At 41.2% G+C, this 18,591-nt stretch overlaps 1 protein-coding gene across 1 annotated transcript; it reads left to right on the plus strand.

Annotated features, from left to right (window-relative positions):
• Nucleotides 1-323: 323 nt before the first annotated feature.
• On the plus strand, nt 324-17,549 carry CLDN11 (claudin 11). Its single transcript, XM_006122856.4, has 3 exons — nt 324-743; nt 3,224-3,388; nt 16,379-17,549. The coding sequence occupies exons 1-3, from the start codon at nt 518-520 to the stop codon at nt 16,609-16,611; spliced, it is 624 nt and encodes a 207-aa protein (XP_006122918.1). The 5' UTR covers nt 324-517; the 3' UTR covers nt 16,612-17,549.
• Nucleotides 17,550-18,591: the final 1,042 nt, after the last annotated feature.

Below are 18,591 nucleotides of genomic sequence, written 5' to 3' on the forward strand. Positions count from 1 at the left end.
GATGTTTTTACTAAAGCTCTGGCCTTTTATTAGTTCAGTTTGCTAGATAGAGAGAATGTACTTTATAAAAATGCTAAGCCACTCATAACCTTTACATTCTGATGGGTTTAGACGGTAACTTATGACTCCCAAAGCAAGGTAATAGGGATAGGATAAGTCTACATTTCTGTACCCTTTTATTCTCCACCTTCCTTCCTGCTCTCCAATTGTCCCTTCTTGATTAGCTGAAAGAAATAGGGCTTCCCATGTTACCCCTCCCATCTCTGTCAGTGGGACTGGCAGGAGTTCCAGCCACACCCAGAGGCTGAACTGAGCAGAGGCATCTCTATCACAAGAGCACCACTCAGGATCTGCTTACACCAAGCTCCAGTCCTGTCTGCTGACAGCTTAGGGCAGGTCCCAGCTCTTGTTTTCTCCAGCACCAAGGCTGCTCTAGCTTACAGAGCCCAGTCATTTCCTTTACTTTTTGTACTTTTCCTTTCATTTGCCTGGCTTGCCTGCTTAACGGGCTGTAGACATGGTTGCCACCTGCTTGCACCTAGTTGGATTTGTCTCTAGTTTTGTCGGCTGGATAGGTGTGATCGTGGCAACAGCCACCAATGACTGGGTCGTGACTTGTGGCTACACCATCACCACTTGCAGGAAGATGGACGAGCTGGGATCCAAAGGGCTCTGGGCAGATTGTGTCATGGCAACAGGGCTCTATCACTGCAAGCCGCTAGTGGACATCCTCATATTGCCAGGTATGGGCTCCTTCCTATCTTCCTTTTGGTACAGAGAATGAAAGGAAAAGTGCTGCTTCTCTTGCCACAAGTCTTGCTCCAGAATGAGACTGTGGGAAAACTCCAATTGATTGCAACAGTGCAGGACCTCACCCAGTAATTACAATATAGATAGAATTCAAAATAGAATACAGTGATATTCTCCTGTAGTTACAGCTAATATTTTAGAATGATTATGGCTAATATTTTAATGTCTTAGGTACAATTATGTTTTTTTATACTGTCAATTATCCATTTTATTTTTATTTGCTATAATTCTTGATACACTAATTTTTTCCCTTTCTCTATAACTGAGTATTCTGTGTGCTCTTGCCATACAAAAAATACATTGTAATAATGGGATCTGGCATAGAATTTTGAATTATGTAATTATTTCTATCAACTTTAGTTTTTACTTCAGATAGTCGTTCTTTAAATAAACTGCTCTTAGAAATATTCTAGATCTACTGTATTAACATATTGAGTATAATTAATTATAATTAATTTTTAACAGATTATTAAAGATTGATTTTAATTTAGAAGACTATCAGTCTTGATACTTTCTGCTCCTATGAAGACTATACGATACAGAACTTTTAATTATACAGTGATGCTTATTTCTGTATTTCATTACTGTTGATATTTGCCAATTGTGTAATTTGTTAAAGTAGTTTCACACTAAAGTCCAAGTTAAACACAATGTGCCAACTAAGATTGAATATGTCCTTTTGTGCTCCTAATCAAACTTCAGTACTTTGGCATATGGATTCTTCATAAAATCTTAGCGTCTGAAAATACTTTTTCTAGCTGGTAGCATTGTCCGTTTCCATCACTATCAATTGTATAACCCTTCTTTATTGTTCTGTGCCCTTGACTGTATTGCATATAGCTACTCAGATGCCTCTTCCTAACAATTTAGGAGGAGGTCTGCCAGCTGTTTTTGAGTTAATTGTTTTTCCGTATTGGTTCACATTTTAAAAAGGTGCTCTGAAGAGAGATTCAGTTAAGGTGATAAGGCCCTGTATTTGTTTCATATATTGTCAGTCATTGGATGTTGTAGAGCAGTTAATTTTGTTGATCATGGGGTTAATTCTATGTCTGTTTATTTCCCTGTTGCCTTCATTTTAGTAATTTTTCCTTCTCGTTTATTGTTTATATAGTGCCAAATTGCCAACAATATGCTTGCTATTCTAGAATACACTAAGAAAATCCCTGCCTCAAAGAAAAAAAGAGCTGTATAATTAAACTTTCGTTAATAGGTAAATAAATACTTGAGTAGCAGAAAACAATGCACTTCAAGAAAAAGAATAGATCACAAATCAAAATACTTCTTGCAGTAACTTCTTTAATACCAGTGGGTATATGCCAAGGACTAATTTATCCTGATTTGTCTAGAAGCTGAAATCCACACAGTACCTCTTAATGAGTTGAAAGGATTTAAAATGAATGTGTGAGTATGTATGCTTAACTGGGATTGATTCTATTGAAACCACATGGGACTTTTCAGACTTACTTACCATGCACTTTTAAAAGAATTTGTTTTCAAGCAGATGTTCAACTGTACAAAGAATCGCTGCGTCAAAAAAGAGGAAAATGAGCCCTGTTTTCTCATCTGCATGATAACTAATTCTGTCACTCTTGATTTAAGGCACCATTTGCAGATACACTGTATGATATCATCCGAACGCCTGAATTCATGAATTCTCTCTCCTACGGCAGTGCTGTTATTTCTTTCAGTTGGAGACCTGGCAGTGTGTGCATTTCCTCTGGAACCTCCCTATCCCATTAAGAATGTGTGTGTAATCAAAGCAAAATAGATGACCCTTTTAACAAAAGTAATTGCAGCATTATTATGTCATTACTTTGTTAAAATAATGAGGAGTCCTGTGACACCTTAAAGACTAACAGATTTATTTTGTTGGCATAAGCTTTCGTGGGAAAAAACCACTCCATCTGTTAAAGCTGTTTTAATCCAGCATGGCAAAGGCCTCTCTTGGACCAATACCAATTCTTCAACATCCTGTTACCCCCTTCACCTGGGTCTGAACATGCTCTTATTGTGCAGGCTAGCAAGATGGTCTTTGTGGACCATTTCTGAATGATGGACCACTGTCTGAGTGCCTCCTTTTAAATGTCTGCTGTTAACCAGAAAAAACATAAAAAACAAGTGGTTCTGAAGCACCTTAGAGACTAACAAAAATATAGGTAGTGCCATGAGCTTTCATGGGCACAACCCACTTCTTCAGATGAGTGGAGCAAAGGTTTGTTTCTGTGTTAGTGATTAGGAACCTAGGAAAATTCCCCATTTCCCCACCTCACCAAATTCTTCTTTTGCTGTCCTCTCTGGTCTCCAATTCCATGACTTTTTGGTGGTTAGATAGGTATAGAGGAGTGTTTGGCTGAATGTCACCTAGTGGTGTTGTGTTTACTAATCAGACTTTGCTTCCTTTCCTTGTCAACAGGCTATGTCCAGGCGTGCCGAGCACTGATGATTGCTGCCACAGTTCTGGGCCTCCCAGCTGTTTTCTTACTGTTGACTGTTCTGCCCTGTATTCGGATGGGCCATGAACCTGGAGCTGCTAAGTACCGGCGTTCCCAGCTGGGAGGAATCCTGCTCATTCTCTTGGGTAAGGTGCACATCTGGGCATACTCCCCTAGCTTAGTGGGGAGGTCTTTTTGGATTTAAAATAACATGTTGAACAACAGTGGTGGCCCTACAGTCCACATATGGCCCACTGCAGCTCCCAGACCCCCGTGTGCCTCCAATCCCCCCCATGAGCATCTTGTACACTGGGGCACTGAAGCCCTACACTTCCTACTCCTCTCCCTCCCTCCCAGCACTTTGAGTGCCAGGAATCTACTGATTTGCACTTTGGCCCACTCTTCCCTCTCCTTTCCAGAGCTGGAATGCCGCAAATCGTCTGATTCACGGCTGATCAAACTCTGGGAGGGAGGAGCAGGGATGGAGCATGAATCAGGTGATTTGTGGGGCTTCGAAAGTGCTGGGAGGGAGGGGAAAGAACAGGGCTCCAGAGCACGAGAAGCACCTGGGGGGAAGGAATAACATGGGGTGCATGGGCCACAGGTGGAACCCCAGTAAGTTGCAGACCACTGCGGCCCATTGAGATAAAAGAGGGCCACTCATGCAACCCACTCACTAGTCCTGGTTGCCCAGACTGCATAGACAGAAGACTACCTGATGCATCACTTGGAAGACATGGCTGTCTGTGCTTGATTTAACCACAGTCTGGACTTCCGGCACAATCGGTTGTAGAAAATGCATACCCAGGAGGAGGAGAAGAAATAAAAGAAGCAATGAATGATGGTGTGGGGAGAGGGTGGAAGAAAAGTTTCTTAATTCTATTGTGCATGGTCTTAAGGAGTCATTTGGCATCTTGCTTCAAATAAAGCACCTCACACGAGTCCACAATAGGATGATCAGTAGTGACAGACACCGCTTCCTATTGGTGATTGATTTTGCTAGCTAACCTGAAATAGTGTTACTTTGTTTGCATAGTAAGGGAAGGGAATTAGACTCCTCTGGCCAGGGATCCTGGAACTGGAAGCAATGTTGCATGCATACCCCTGTCCCAACTCAAAATAGTAAAAACAAATGCCAAATACATGGTTTCCAGGGTTTCCATCATCCATACCTCCACTATAAAAATTGTACCAGCCCCCCTGCTCTTAGCACTAGTGCCTGTGATGCTTCACAGGTGCAATCACCTACAAAAAGTTGAGGTGCAAAGGTGAGGAAAGCAGAATTAAGAAGGTACAAGTCTTTCAGGCATACTGAATGGGGCATCCATAACAGGGTGGGTATAAACTTAGGGGCAAGGACATGTCTGCATACTCTCAGCAAACTCTTCCCTACGTGCCCCGTTTGTCTCACCCTTTTCCCCTTGACTCTGCGTTATTCTCACAATTCCTTCTCTTTCTCTGTAACTGAGGGGGAGATTGTTTTCACCAGAGTTGGACTATGGAGCTCATTGTCTCAAGTGTAGCACCTGTGTATTCTTGAGGCCTCGTCATCTCGACAACAGCATTGGTGCCTTGTTTTTATCAGTTGTTTAGCAGAGGAGGAGGGGCAAGGCAGAGTGGCTTCTTTGTGCAAGCTCTGCCTTGTCATTGGCTTTCTCAGCGCGGCAGCCAGCACTGACATCATGCAGTTTTGTTTTTGGTTAAAGGGCGCTCTGGGGTAGTTGCTACAGCAGAGGTCATCAGTACTGGGGCTTGGGAAGGAATGAACTGCTGCAGAGCACATGCTAGGTTTGGGGCACAGGGGTTAGTCAATTAAAAAGGAGTGAACACAGCAGAACAGCTCCAATCACAGTCCTTCCAGTTACGAGTTTAGCCTCTAATTTGCTGTTCATTCTGTTAATAGTTCCAGCAACTAAAAAACTAAACACCCATAAAAACACAGTGACTTAATGTTTCTGAAAGTACCCTGGAGAATGAAGCATTGGGAAGGGGGGCAGCCCCACTCATCCCTGACGTGAAGGGAATCCCGTCCATAACCAGACTGTCTCCACATCTGCTCAGGCCTTGGGCTCTTTCCTGAGATTTCCAGCAAGGGTATGATGGTGGGTTTTGCCTTTGTGTGGTTCACTGGGAACTGGGCTAAGTCTCCAGACTTGTTTAACAGGTGGTCAGAGGGTAACAATGTAATGTATAGTGAGACTGATGACATGCTTGTGCTAACAGGACCTACAGCAGTACATCTGGATTTTAAAAGGCTATTGTCCAGACTGGTGTCCCTAAAATCAGATGTATAGACCCTGTGTAGGTTTGTGATTTTTGCCAGGCCATCCCTGTTGTGGTCAGTCAGTACAGAGGGCAAAAGTAAAGTAAAGAACTCATCAACGACCACAGTCTAAAACCCTGAGCACCAAAATAACCAACCTTGACAGAGAGGAGTTATGGTGTAGTAGAGGTGGAAAGGGTGGGTGGGAAACAGACTTGGTTTGTGTGTCCCAACTCTGTGGGCTGCAGTAATTGATGAATCTGAGTAGAGATGGAACCACTAGCCCTGTCATAAAATCGGGAGATCTAGAGAGGTCTAAATAATGGATTTTTTGATTCACTATCAATTCCAAGAAGTCAACACAATTTTATTTGGGGTCAAGCAGATGGTTCCTTGACCTGAAACAAAAGATTGTGTTTAGATTCTGAACACTTTCTGATGTTTTTAGATTTTAAAAACTAAAGGAAAATTTCAAAACAAAAAGTCATTTTGAATTGAAAAATTAAAATATTTCATTTTAAAAATGCTAAAATAAAAATTTCAATTTTTTCCGGACTTTTTTGGTGGTTTTTTTTTTGGGGGGGGGGTAAAGCGGGAGGACCAGAACAATTGGCAAAACTGACAGAAATTTGTGAAATGAATGTTTGTGTCACTAATCTGCATTTTTTTTTTTTTTACCAAAAAAAGGTTTTGGCTGAAAAATTTAGCTTCATCACTCTGGGACATAGGAATCAAAGCAGAGCTCAATATGAATTACTGAGTAGGTTCTAGAAATCCTGTGCCTATATCAGGACCCTCTGGAACTGCAGATGATGAAAAGAGACCTGGCTCATAATTCTTTTCCTCTTGCAGCTTCAGTTATTTTTGCAGTACTTGTGAGGAGTTTTTTCCAACTAAGTAGCTTATGGTAGCTGACTGCATGACAGGGTTTTAGAGAGCAGGATACAGACGAACGAGTAACAAATGACAATGATAATGTTGGGTTAGCCAATAATGCAAAGAATTGAAATCTCTACTGTGAGCTGTGCCGTGTGCTTATAGATAGGCGTCTTGGGCCCAAATCACTGCTAACAGACGCTGGTTTTACATTGATATAACACCATTTGATTAATCTATCTATATATTTTAGAAATGTGCATCCATCTGTCTGTGAGTCTGTGTGTTTGAGAACTCTTCCTAATCGGTAAGAGCTAGGGCCACTATATTTGGTAGACAGCTTCCTCTTCTCTTAACTTAATGCAAGGTCAGAGTTTGGACATGCCAAGAAAACAGGAAGTGACAGGAATGGGACTGTTTTCCATAACATGGAAAGGGAGGGCCTGTTTGTAGGGATGCTATAACTCAGTCACCACTGTGGGCAGTGAGCCCACAGTGGGAAGCTATACTGCAGAGGGACCATTGGGGGCAGCCGTACCATCAAGAGTGGCCAGCAGAGCTGAGGATCACAATCTTACCTGCCACCACACTGGGTAAGTGGGGCTACTCTGCCAAGGAGAGAGCCTCCCCAACCCGGGACAGAGCCCCTGCCAACCCCCAAGGACAAGCCGGTGGGCGGGATGCATGGTCCTCCAAGGAGAAGCCGGTAGCCAACCCTACCTCCTGCTCTGAGCCCCCCTTCTCCCAACTTGCTGCCCTGAGCCCCTCCTTACCCCCAACCCTCACTCTTGCACCCCCCACATCCTCAGCCCCCTGTCCTGAGCCCCTCCTCCATCTCCCACCCTGACTCCTAAACTCCCCACGCCTCTGGTCTCCTGCCCTGAGCCCCCGACATCTCCAAGGCCTTCCCCTTGACTCCTGCACTCGCCACACTGCCAGTCCCCTGCCCCGAAGGAGCCAGGCAACGCTGGGTAAATCTGCTAGCACTAATAGAAGTGAGATGAGAACTTGGCTCCTTATTCCCAGAGAAAAGGAAAATACATAGCCATGGTCGCCTCACTGCTGTACCTCGCTCTCAGTCACAGTAGACAAAGGTATGTCTACATTACAGTTGGGTGTGGCTTCCAGCCATGGTAGACAGTCATTCTGCTTGAGCTCGTGCATTAACAACCACAGTGTGTGTGTTGCAGCACAGGCAGTGGCACAGGCTAGCCACCTGAACAAAGACCCAAGGAGATAGGTGGGTTTCTAGTTGGTGACTAGCTGTGACATCATCTGTGTTGCAGAGCCTACACTGCCATTTTTAAACATGTTAGCTTGAACTGAACTAGCCTATATACCCCATCTGGGAGACACACTCCCAGCTTCAGTGTAGATACTGTATGCTCAAAGTCTCAAACCTAGCAATTCCTTTGAGAAAGGAAAGTATTAACATTGAAGGGACAGGGACAGCTAGTACTCATTGGATATGATTCTGCTCTCACTGATTTTTCTCCATTGAGACCAATGGAATAACTCCTTATACACACTCGTGTACATGAGAACAGAATCAGTCCCACTGTCTGTAAGGGTTCAGTCCTGACTGGTGTTGATTACCCATGTCAATGGGGATATGGAGCAGCGATGGGCAATCCAGGCTAGTGAGTGGGCTGTAGGAGTGGCCCTCCATCTCAGTGGGCCGCAAAACTGTTGAAACGAAACCGGTCTTAGTTTTGCTAACTGCACTTGCATGCCTAGAATTTGTGGGGTGTGCTGATCGAACTGTGCAGCGCTTTGATTGGATGCAAGGTGAGTGCACAACTCTCACAGTCAATGTTGTGTGCAAGCAACACGCATCTCACTTCACATGCCCTTGCTTTACAGGCATGTCACTTTGGTAATACTGGTAGGAAAAAACCTATGTGGTTTCTGGCAACCCTGTGAATAGGCAATGGTAAACAAAATGTTTCATGGGCCCCGCACACATAGAACCCAATGGGCCGTATGCAGCCCATGAGCCGGAAGTTACTCACTCCTGATGTGGAATGTGTTCAGAAAGATCAAGCCCTGAAGTTCCTAGCAGATGTTTGGTGCTATATGAATAAAAACAAATCCTAACCCATGTTACCAATAATACCATAGCAGATTAAAATAAAACAAATTTGTTTTCTGTTTCTCATGTGGCCTCCTCTTACTCCTTTAGACCTAGTATAGAACCTTCCCGCCTAATGTTGCTCATTCTGTGCATTTCTCTCAGTCCCAACAATGGAAATACATTACTAAAATTAGTTTTTATTCTAATCAGTTTCAAGTAACTTTCACTTTCTGGCTTCCCTGCAGTAGCACAGTGCTGCAATGTTAAAATTGCAGGCATTGCAGGGAAATGCTTATTTCTGTTTAAAATAAAAATGCCACAGTTAGATTACAAAAATCATGGATGCATCATAAGCTTTTTAAAATTAATGTTTACAACATCTAAATTTTCTGGGTCCAAATTACATAAGAACATATAAGAACGGCCACACTGGGTCAGACCAAAGGTCCATCCAGCCCAGTATCCTGTCTCCCGACAGTGGCCAATGCCAGGTGCCCCAGAGGGAGTGAATTGAACAGGTAATGATCAATTGATCTCTCTTCTGCCATCCATCTCCACCCTCTGACAAACAGAGGCTGGGGACACCATTCCTTACCCATACTGGCTAATAGCCATTTATGGACTTAACCTCTATGAATTTATCTATTTCTCTTTTAAACCCTGTTATAGTCCTAGCCTTCACAACCTCCTCGGGCAAGGAGTTCCACAGGTTGACTATGTGCTGTGTGAAGAAAAACTTCCTTTTATTTGTTTTAAACCTGATGCCCATTAGTTGCATTTGGTGGCCCCTAGTTCTTCTGTTATGGGAATAAGTAAATAACTTGTTCATTGGAATGTGACTATTGCACACAAGTACATGATTTTGGTACTACTACAATAGCTCCATGAAAAATAAATTTGGTGTTGCCAGCCCATAGCATTCAACAGTTAGGAGTCGGGCCCCAAAAATCATGAGATTAAATTAAAATGCTTGTTTTTATTTGCCTTTATGGTTCATGTTTTCAAGCTTTTTTGAACAATCATGAGAATTAAAAACTTACTTTTTTCTTAAATGAATGCAGAGAATCTGTCACATGACTCATGGAGCAGAGACTTTCAGAATAATACCAAATATGGTGAAAGTTGAACTGAAATCATAAGAGTTGCCAATACTGTAAATATTCCTATTAATTTAAAGTGTGTTTAGCACTGAAATTGTTAATAAGAAAAATAGTGATTGTGATACACAGTATAGAATTTAAAATAACTGTTGAAGACTGGCCAGGAAAATAGTAGGCTCAGATATTCCATTGATTTAATGTCCACTGAAAATAGCAGACTGAAGTAAGAACAATCATACATGTGCACACGCCTCTATCTTGTGTGCTGACGTATATTTTTATGTCTGCTGTAATCCTGTCTGTATTAGGGAATTCATCTGCTGCTGCAAACAGCTGTCAGAAGTGGTTCCTTCTGAACCAGTGCTGAAAACAATTCAATTGCTAGTCCTGATGGAACAAAAAACATATTAGCAGTCAAATTGTTGATGCTTGTTTTGGCGGGGGCACATGGCTGATAATAAAAGGTCAGTTTCCTTATGTCAGTCGGGGTGGGGGGGGGGTCTGAAATAAACATGCCTTTTTTATTTTTTAATCTCAAATTTTTGCTAACCCTCTTTGCGCCACACACACCCACTAAAGAAGGGGAGAACCTTTTTTGGGCCCACCGTAAAATCAATCTGGAGCTGCATACAACCAACCCCCCCCAAAAACAAAAACACACCCTTATTTACGTGGCCTCTAATTGAGCAGGAGAAAGACATTCCCCACATTACCCTCACACACCAGAGCCTAGGGTGACCAGCCTAGTAGATTTTGTGCACTCCAGCCCTCGGTGGGAGGGGGGAGGGAGTAGTAAGAGGACTGAAGCACCAGTGCAGGCTCCCCAATGCTGTGGGGGGCCCACATTCAGGTAACCATACTCCACCTCTGCTCTAAAGGAAAAAGGCAGATTGTTTTCCCTTTGGCTAGGTCTACATTATCACTTTTTTTTTTTTCTGAAAAAGCTCTGCAATTTGTGTAGCTTTTTCTGATTACTTTTCTGGAAGAGGCTTTTCCACCATTTGGCCCCGTCTAGATGGGGCCAAATGGTGGAAAAGCCTCCTCTATCAGAGGAGCTCTTATTCCTCGTAGAACGAGGTATACAGTGCTCCCCAAAAGAGTGTGGTTGCTCTTCTGCAAAAAAAAGCGGAAGAGCAAATGTGTTCCCTGGATGCGGTGGGATTTTTCCGGGATACTGGAGGTATTCCAGAAAACCCCCACAATGTAGACATACTCATTTGGGAATACAGAATCATTTAATTTTGTTTTAAAAGAAGCGGTTAATACAAAAGGAACCCAAAGATTCCATTAAAGACCTGGGAAGCTGCCGTTTGGATGTAGGAGGATCAGGGCAAATGACTTTGCATAACACTGAATAGGAGTACAGGAGGCGTACTGAGGCACATTTCAAGGAAATGTCCATGTGTAGTGACACACTCCCTCTCTAAGTATGACACTATCTTAATATACACTATGTTTACTTCTGCCGATAGTTTCCAATGCTTTTAGAGTAAGGCAGATAGTAGGGATTCACTCTCCTTGACAACATGTATCAAACTAAATTTACTCTGCTCTGTCTTCCACCCCTGCCCCAAACCACCCTCGTATGCTCCCTATTCAGGTGAATGTACCACTCAATTAAATTACGTTTATAATGCAGAATATTAAGGGTTTCAATGTAGAAGCCAGAAACCCTGAAAGTCCATAGCCAAATGACAATTTGACGGCATGATTCGCATTTAGTGTGGAGGATGTGGCAATGTAAATTTATAGTTGCATGATGGAGTAAGCATAAATATATGGTGTGTCATATATATTTTTGAGGGGTCACAGAGTGGCTTAGTAAAAATCCTAGGCAGTATTAGCAGGAAAAAAGAAGTATGGGTAGTTTACAATCAGCTTGTAGAGAAACCTATTTCCATAAATCCTGAATCCTGCCTAAAAAATGCCTGCTTTTTCCTTGCACTGCTATGCAAGGCAAGTTTTCTTGAATCCTATTCTGTGTCCCTTCCAGAGTAAAATCAGAACCTTCTAACTTGTAAAAATATTGCAGCTGTGGCATGTAGTTCTCCAGTATTTCTTGGGTGGGAGGTGTTAAATTGAAATGTTCCTCATGTAAACAGACTCAGTTAGAACTGGTGGAAACTGGTGACAACCAAATGTGGGGAGATGAAACTGATCCATTGAGTGTCTTTGATTGTTTTGTATTGCACAGAATTTCCCAGCATTGTCAACATCAAAATAAGGTGGTTTACACACATTTTAGCCACATATACAAGAGTTATTGTTTCAATGACCCCGAGAGCTCTTCTCATATCAGAGCAAGTGTTTTCTTCTGTCTTGGGATGTGGGGGAGAAGTCTGGAAAGATAAGGCTCTTATAGTCTATGGACATAAATACATTTTTTTACCCAGTGCCGACAGAAAAGAAAAGATGATTGTACACTTTGAGAACAACAAAGAAGCTTTTTACATCAGCCATCAGATGGCTTTACAGATTCTCAGTTGATACATTCATGTTGGAAAACATTAGAAGCTCATGGGTTTTCTTGTTTGTAAGGATCAGATAAAGCTGTCTTGCATGCAGGACAAATTCCAATTTTTTCCTCAAAAAAAGTCCTTTAAAATCCACTGTGTATTTCTCTTTGGGGAGGCTCAAAATTGTTATTGGCTTTATTAGCATCCTTCAAATGTTCTTCTCTTTTCCATAAACAAATATTTTCTCTAATAATAATTGCAGCCATTGGGGTTGCGTTCTCTGCTTTCCTGGACAGTCTCTCATTAGCTCTCTGCTTTAACCAAACAGTTTTCCATTTTCTTTCCCCCACATTTTTCCCCTTGCAACTTCAGTTTTTGGAACAGCCTCAAGATATCTTTTAACACGGTGGGTGGAAATCGGCAACTCTGCCACAGCCTTGTTATTGTTTTGCTCTGATTCCCGGATAGCCACAAGGACCAAGTCCAGCACAGCTTGCCCCTCAGGAAATAAAACATTGTCAGATTGATTCTTCTCAGATGTATGAGCCATAAATAAGTATTGTTTTAGGGCCCAATCCTGTGAGTGTCTAATATAATCACCTCCTATTGCCTTCAGTAGGTGTGAAGAGCACTCGGTGATTATAGGATCAATGACAGACCCTTAGGGAGGGTGATTATTGTGTACGCATACAGCAATGAGCATATTACAATGCAGGGGCTACACTTCCTCGCTGCTTTCAGCAACCATGATCATAATATGCCCAAATTGAATTCTATTAGCTTTGTTGCCTATAAAGCACTGCATTATTTTTTTTAGGCAGTCCCTACTGGCTTTTAAAGCCTTTAAGGGTGTGGGCCCTGGCTGCATGTAAAACTTCCTCCAGGACCAAAGGATATCTGTGTTCACCCACTTCCTGCTTTATAAGCATCGCAATTGCACTGTAGGCTGGAAAGCCATTGTACCATTCCTGCGACATTAGGAAGAAGTCCTATAGAATTTAATTTTGAAAAACCTTTTGTAATAGATTTATCTGACCATGCAATAGAATTTAATAGGATTCTATAATAAAGATTGACCTCTACAGGATGGTTCAAAAGCCCAGAAAAAGGATCTCATTTTGTTTAATTCTATAGGTTTTTAAGAATAATTTCTGTAGACCGTTGCTGACTCTGTCCTTATTAAATTCTATAGATCTCCCTACCCCACAGAGGAGTGGAATTTGCTCCTCCATTAAAATTTGTCTTGCCTTTCTCTGGCCACTTAAAAAAGTTTGAGCTTTTCCCCCCTCCAAGCTGTTTTTTAACCTGAATATTGTTGTCCATCTCTCCTCTTACCTTTCCCACCTTCATTCCTGGTTTCGACTTCCTCCCTTATAGCCGATTTTGACTTTTCTGAGATGGTTTTTCATTTGCCTGTATTAAGTTTATGTTGAAATATGTCATGTGGTGCCCTGAGTGGTGAATCACTTCCTAAATGCATGTGCTGCTATCCATGTGAGACCTTTCAAGAAAGAATGTTATAAAATAATAATAATGAGAGAGAGGTCTGAGTCTCTACTCACTTACTCTGGAGTGACTCTATTGACTTCCCTGGGATTCCTCCTGGTAGAAACTAGAACAGAATCAGGCCTAACCTGTGTAGCTTTTAATTAAGGAATAGGAATAAAAGGAAAGAGTTTATTAGGATTGTTTTCTTATGGTTGGGAGGCATATAGTTTTCATGAGAATTGAAGTCAGTTACGTTATACCGGCTGAGAATTTGGCTCCTAAATCAGAGGACATATGTTGATTTATTTCAGCTGAGGATCTGACAAACAAATTTTACTTCCCTACCAATAGATAGCACGTTTATGTTTGAACTGGAGATGAGTTTTCTCTGACTCTGTGGAATTGTCCTTATTTCTGAATACCTTCAAGTCACCTGTTCCAGGGATGACTTTTATCCTTGGGCCATAACTATACTTAGGTTTTTCAGAATTTAATATTTATTTTTAATAATTTCGATGGGCATGTCAATATTTATTTTTAGACATGTTTTAATTTGAAACGATAGGCTTTAAGCATTTTCTTCAGTTTTATCTCTTTAAATTTTCAGTTGTGGGAAATTATGGGAGGCTCAGAAAATGTGAGGGTCAGACAATAATTATTTAATATCAGTGGGCACCGAGATTCAAAAAATTAAAGCTTCATAACTGTTAAAACAAGTATTGTCAACATCACATTAAAATATACAAAGTAAATATCCTTAAATTGAACTCTTAATGTTATTTCTTACTCTTCCTCAGTTTGCATATATACGTTGTGGTGAAATTGACATTTATAGATAAATGCCTAATCCTTCCAGTTCTAATTAAAGTGCAGTATGTTGCCTTTCAATTGCACTAAATGGCAAATGATTTTTTTGTTTTCTTTAAATGTTTGTGAAGATATTCCTACTTCCACCCATCTCAGCTCTCCCATACAAAACTTTTATCCTCCCTCCTTCAGTTTCTCACCCCTTCTGTGGGTTACTCAGTTCAAATACTAAAGATAAGGTTCATGAGAACCCACAGTGGGACTAAAGAACAATGTGGGAGGGAAGGTGCACACTCGGTTTTCTCAAGGAAAAAGACATTGTGCCAAATTACATCTGAACTACACATACTTAATACGGAGGCATTGTAAGTTTCTAGTATCTGTTATGCAAGTGCAAAATATTCCTTCTACTAGGCTATATAAAAGGACTCTAAAGTATCCACATACTCTAACCCTTATGGTGTGTTTATGAAAAAGGCCTGGTTAGCTTCGTTTCTAATCAGCAGCAGTGATTTTTAACAGTGATCTGTTTATATCACAATAGCTTCATTTTGCATTCTCTGCTATTCTGCTCTTACTGAGGTCAATTGGAGTTTTTCTGTTTACTTCATTGGGAGCAAGATCTTGGAAAACAACTGAACTATTGAATATGAACTTTAAAATTTTAGATATCATCTTTAAAAGCTTAAATGCCATCTTAAATGGAGCACAGCAGAAGGAGAATTAATTTGCCTTGTCAATAGCCCATGGATTCTATGCTCAAATGTATTCTACATGCACTAACTATAAAACATTCAGGCTAGTTACTCTATTTGTTGGATAATATTTCAGAAAATAATACTTTTTTACTAGCACCAACTGTCTATATTTTGGGGAGGATGGTTTTCATGTTGGTAGAATTGCCAGATTTGCTGAGACACTAGGGTTGGGATTGTCTGTAGCTCTGTACAGCGTGTAATCATTGACATCAGTGCAAGGTGAGTGTCATTCTGATCTGGTAGCACTTTGCTATTGTGCAAATGGCTACATGAGCTGCTGGACAATGAGAGTCAGCTGCCAAGTGTTTTGCTATATTGAGTTCTAATTGGATATTAATATTATGCACATTGATGCCACTTTATTGCAGATTCCAGTTCCTTTATTTGTTTTCTTCAGCACTAAAAGCAAGTAATGCTTCCAAAAGCTCCAGTATAGCCATTCATTCTCCACCCCTCACCAGCCCAAAAGTTAACTTGGAAGAATGGATAGTTCACCACTTGACTCCAATAACCCCTGAAGATAATTGCAAAAAAGTCATTGAAGTCAAAAGTCACTGACTTCTGTGGGGCCAGGATATCATACCCACTGTTTCTTTCTCTCCTACTGTGCTTTTAAACTTATAGAGCCTAATAGTTTGCAGATAGGCTTGAAAGGGTTAGGTATGAACTGATAAATTTTGGTGGTGCCTCCCCTGTCCCAAACTGGATCATAGCCTGAATTTCATTGTTTACCCTCAAAAAAGAGGGAGCAAGATTAACTGATAGGCAAAGAGAGTGAGGTCCAGAAAAGGAATTTTCTATTCCATCCTGCTTAAAAACAAGCGATTAAGAAATAAATATTGTGAAATATTTTGATCTGTTAGTTTATTCCTGGGTTTGTTGCACATCTTGACATTCACTGAATGCTGATAGTTAAATAATGAGTGACCTGACATCTTAAGTGGCCTGCAAAAATGTGCCAATGGATAAAGATCTCCAGCAATAAAAGCTACTGTGATCTGCCAAGTCCTTAATGGACTGAAAATAGAATCCTTCCAAGCCCGCAATGAAGTACCCTGTTCCTTCTTTATGATATCGGAGGGAGCTAGGGGCACTTGCTGTCTCCCGGGAGGTGCCATGCAGGATGAAGACTCTGCTTGAGGTGCTAAGGACCTTGACATTTTTATTGTCTTCAGTGAGAATTACATTTGCTTAGTATGTCTTGTAACCAAGCTAGCTGCAGAAGCCCATGCCTCACATTTGTTCACATGACTACAGCTAGAATTGGAGTGGATTTATGTACTGCCATTACTGTTGTTTTTAATGTTTCCCCAGCATTGTGTGGTGTCGTCGCGACTATCTGGTTCCCTGTGTCTGCTCACCGTGAGACCACAATTGTGAGCTTTGGATACTCCCTTTACACGGGCTGGATTGGGTCTGCCCTTTGCCTCTTTGGTGGCTGCATCATCGTCTGTTGCTCAGGAGATGCTCAGTCATTTGGCGAAAACCGTTTCTACTACTCATCGGGATCCAGCTCTCCTACCCATGCGAAGAGTGCTCATGTATAAGCAACCTTAAGACACCCCAGAGCCTTCATCATCACATGCTTTTACGGGTGGACTTGTGTGCTTTGGGTTTGCTTGTACTTTCACACACCATTGCCAAGGTACACAGTGGAAGATTTAGAAAAAAAAAATCACAAATGCCTGATATTTTAAAGCATTAAACCCCCACTTCTGCCTTAAAAGAAACCCCTAGCAAATTAGGCCAGGCCATTTCCTGTTTATTTCTTGCTGACTGTCCGCTCTAAGCACTTGCATTCATGATGCCCTTGGATAGTGCCACGTTAGTTGGTGGTTGTTTAGTTATTCTTTTTCCTCAGCTCCCCTGATAATGGGAGTGTTGAAGAAAATAGACACTTTCCCACTGTTAAAGTGACTCTAATCGCTTCTCTGAATGCATTACTATAAGCGTCTTCCCCCCCACTCTCCCCACAAGGTCACTTCTTTGGCACAACTAGGATGGAAAGAACAGGGAGAGACAGTGCATTCCAGGCACACAAATGTTTCTCTTTTGTAAGATTGTGGGGAGGTTGTTTGCCTTGCTTTGTAAATACTTCTTTTGGAATTCAATCATTTTAGTAACAATGTTTTTCTAAATTCATCAGTATGAAGGAAATGCGACCCACAGGTTCGAATTACAAGGTAAATGGTGCATTTGTATATAACTTTAAATGTCAAAGGGGCTCTAATCCCCACTGTGCATTTTTTTTTGTACAGCTCCATTACTAAAAACGTATTTTTACATTGATTGTTTTTAAAAACCCTGTCTTTTCCTTTATTCCAATTAATCTGTGTTCTGGCTTGCATTCTTAAAGTGGATTTTTTTTAAACACACAGTATAATGTACCAGTTACAAAAACAGTAAATTCCAATGAACACTGATGATGCCTTTGTACTTTAAATGAAATATTGTACAATAAACAACAGAGTATGTACAAACAGTGGCTTTATCTTCCTCTGTGTCTGTAAATATCTTTCCCTCTTAAATTTTCATTCAGTTTTCCCAGCCATTTTGATGGATTTCTTGTGTCATTCAGGGAAAGTCATTCTACTCTGTAGTAGGTCTGTACTGCTCAGTGTTGTTGTGATTATCACAGCTCGAGAAAGTGCCATGCATCCCATGCAGGGCTATTCACAGTACTGTTAATTCCTTGTATTAACATTTTAAAGGGTAGCTGGGGTTAGCATAATTATCAGCGATCTTTTCTATTTCTGGAAATCATAGAAATCAATATTGTTGAAGTGATCCAACATACTAATGTGGCCATAGTTATACCATTATAAAAGTGCCTATAGAGAAATAGTTTGTAAGCTATTCCATGAGAAGCTCATGTAGAAGAAAGTAAGGGTATGAACTTGGGCCCATACAAGTCAACTTTGTGTGTCTCATTGATTTAAATGTTGCAGGATTTGACTCTAATTGCATTCACACTAGAGCCTGTACTGACTTAATTTATACTGTTAAATCACATCTTTCTATTAAACAGTTGAGTCAGTTCAAAAACTGTGTAGACCAAATCCTGGAACTAGAGAAGGGAATAAATAGCTTTGGTGTTAGCGAATGCAGTAGTGCATGGATTCCCAAACCGGGGGGCCTGAAGAAATTCCAGGGCAGGGTGTGAGGCAATCCAGCCACACCGCCTCCCATCAATCCCACCCCAAGTTTTGCTGCTATTTTTTTGGGGGGAGGGGGGCGTGTGGGTTTCTAAAAAATCAAAAATGGGGCATGATTTGGAAAAGTTTGGGAACCACTGCAGTTGTATGTTCTGAACTCAGATTACCTACCTTAAGATAAACTGTGGGGCTACGTCTACACTGGCATGATTTTCCGGAAATGCTTTTAACAGAAAAAGTTTCCGTTAAAAGCATTTTCAGAAAAGCGCGTCTAGATTGGCAGGACGCTTTTCCGCAAAAGCACTTTTTGCAGAAAAGCGTCCGTGGCCAATCTAGATGCGCTTTTCCGCAAAAAAAAGCCCTGGTCGCCAT

This window comes from Pelodiscus sinensis, chromosome 10, assembly GCF_049634645.1.
Source record: "Pelodiscus sinensis isolate JC-2024 chromosome 10, ASM4963464v1, whole genome shotgun sequence".
Taxonomy (NCBI): Eukaryota; Metazoa; Chordata; order Testudines; family Trionychidae; genus Pelodiscus; species Pelodiscus sinensis.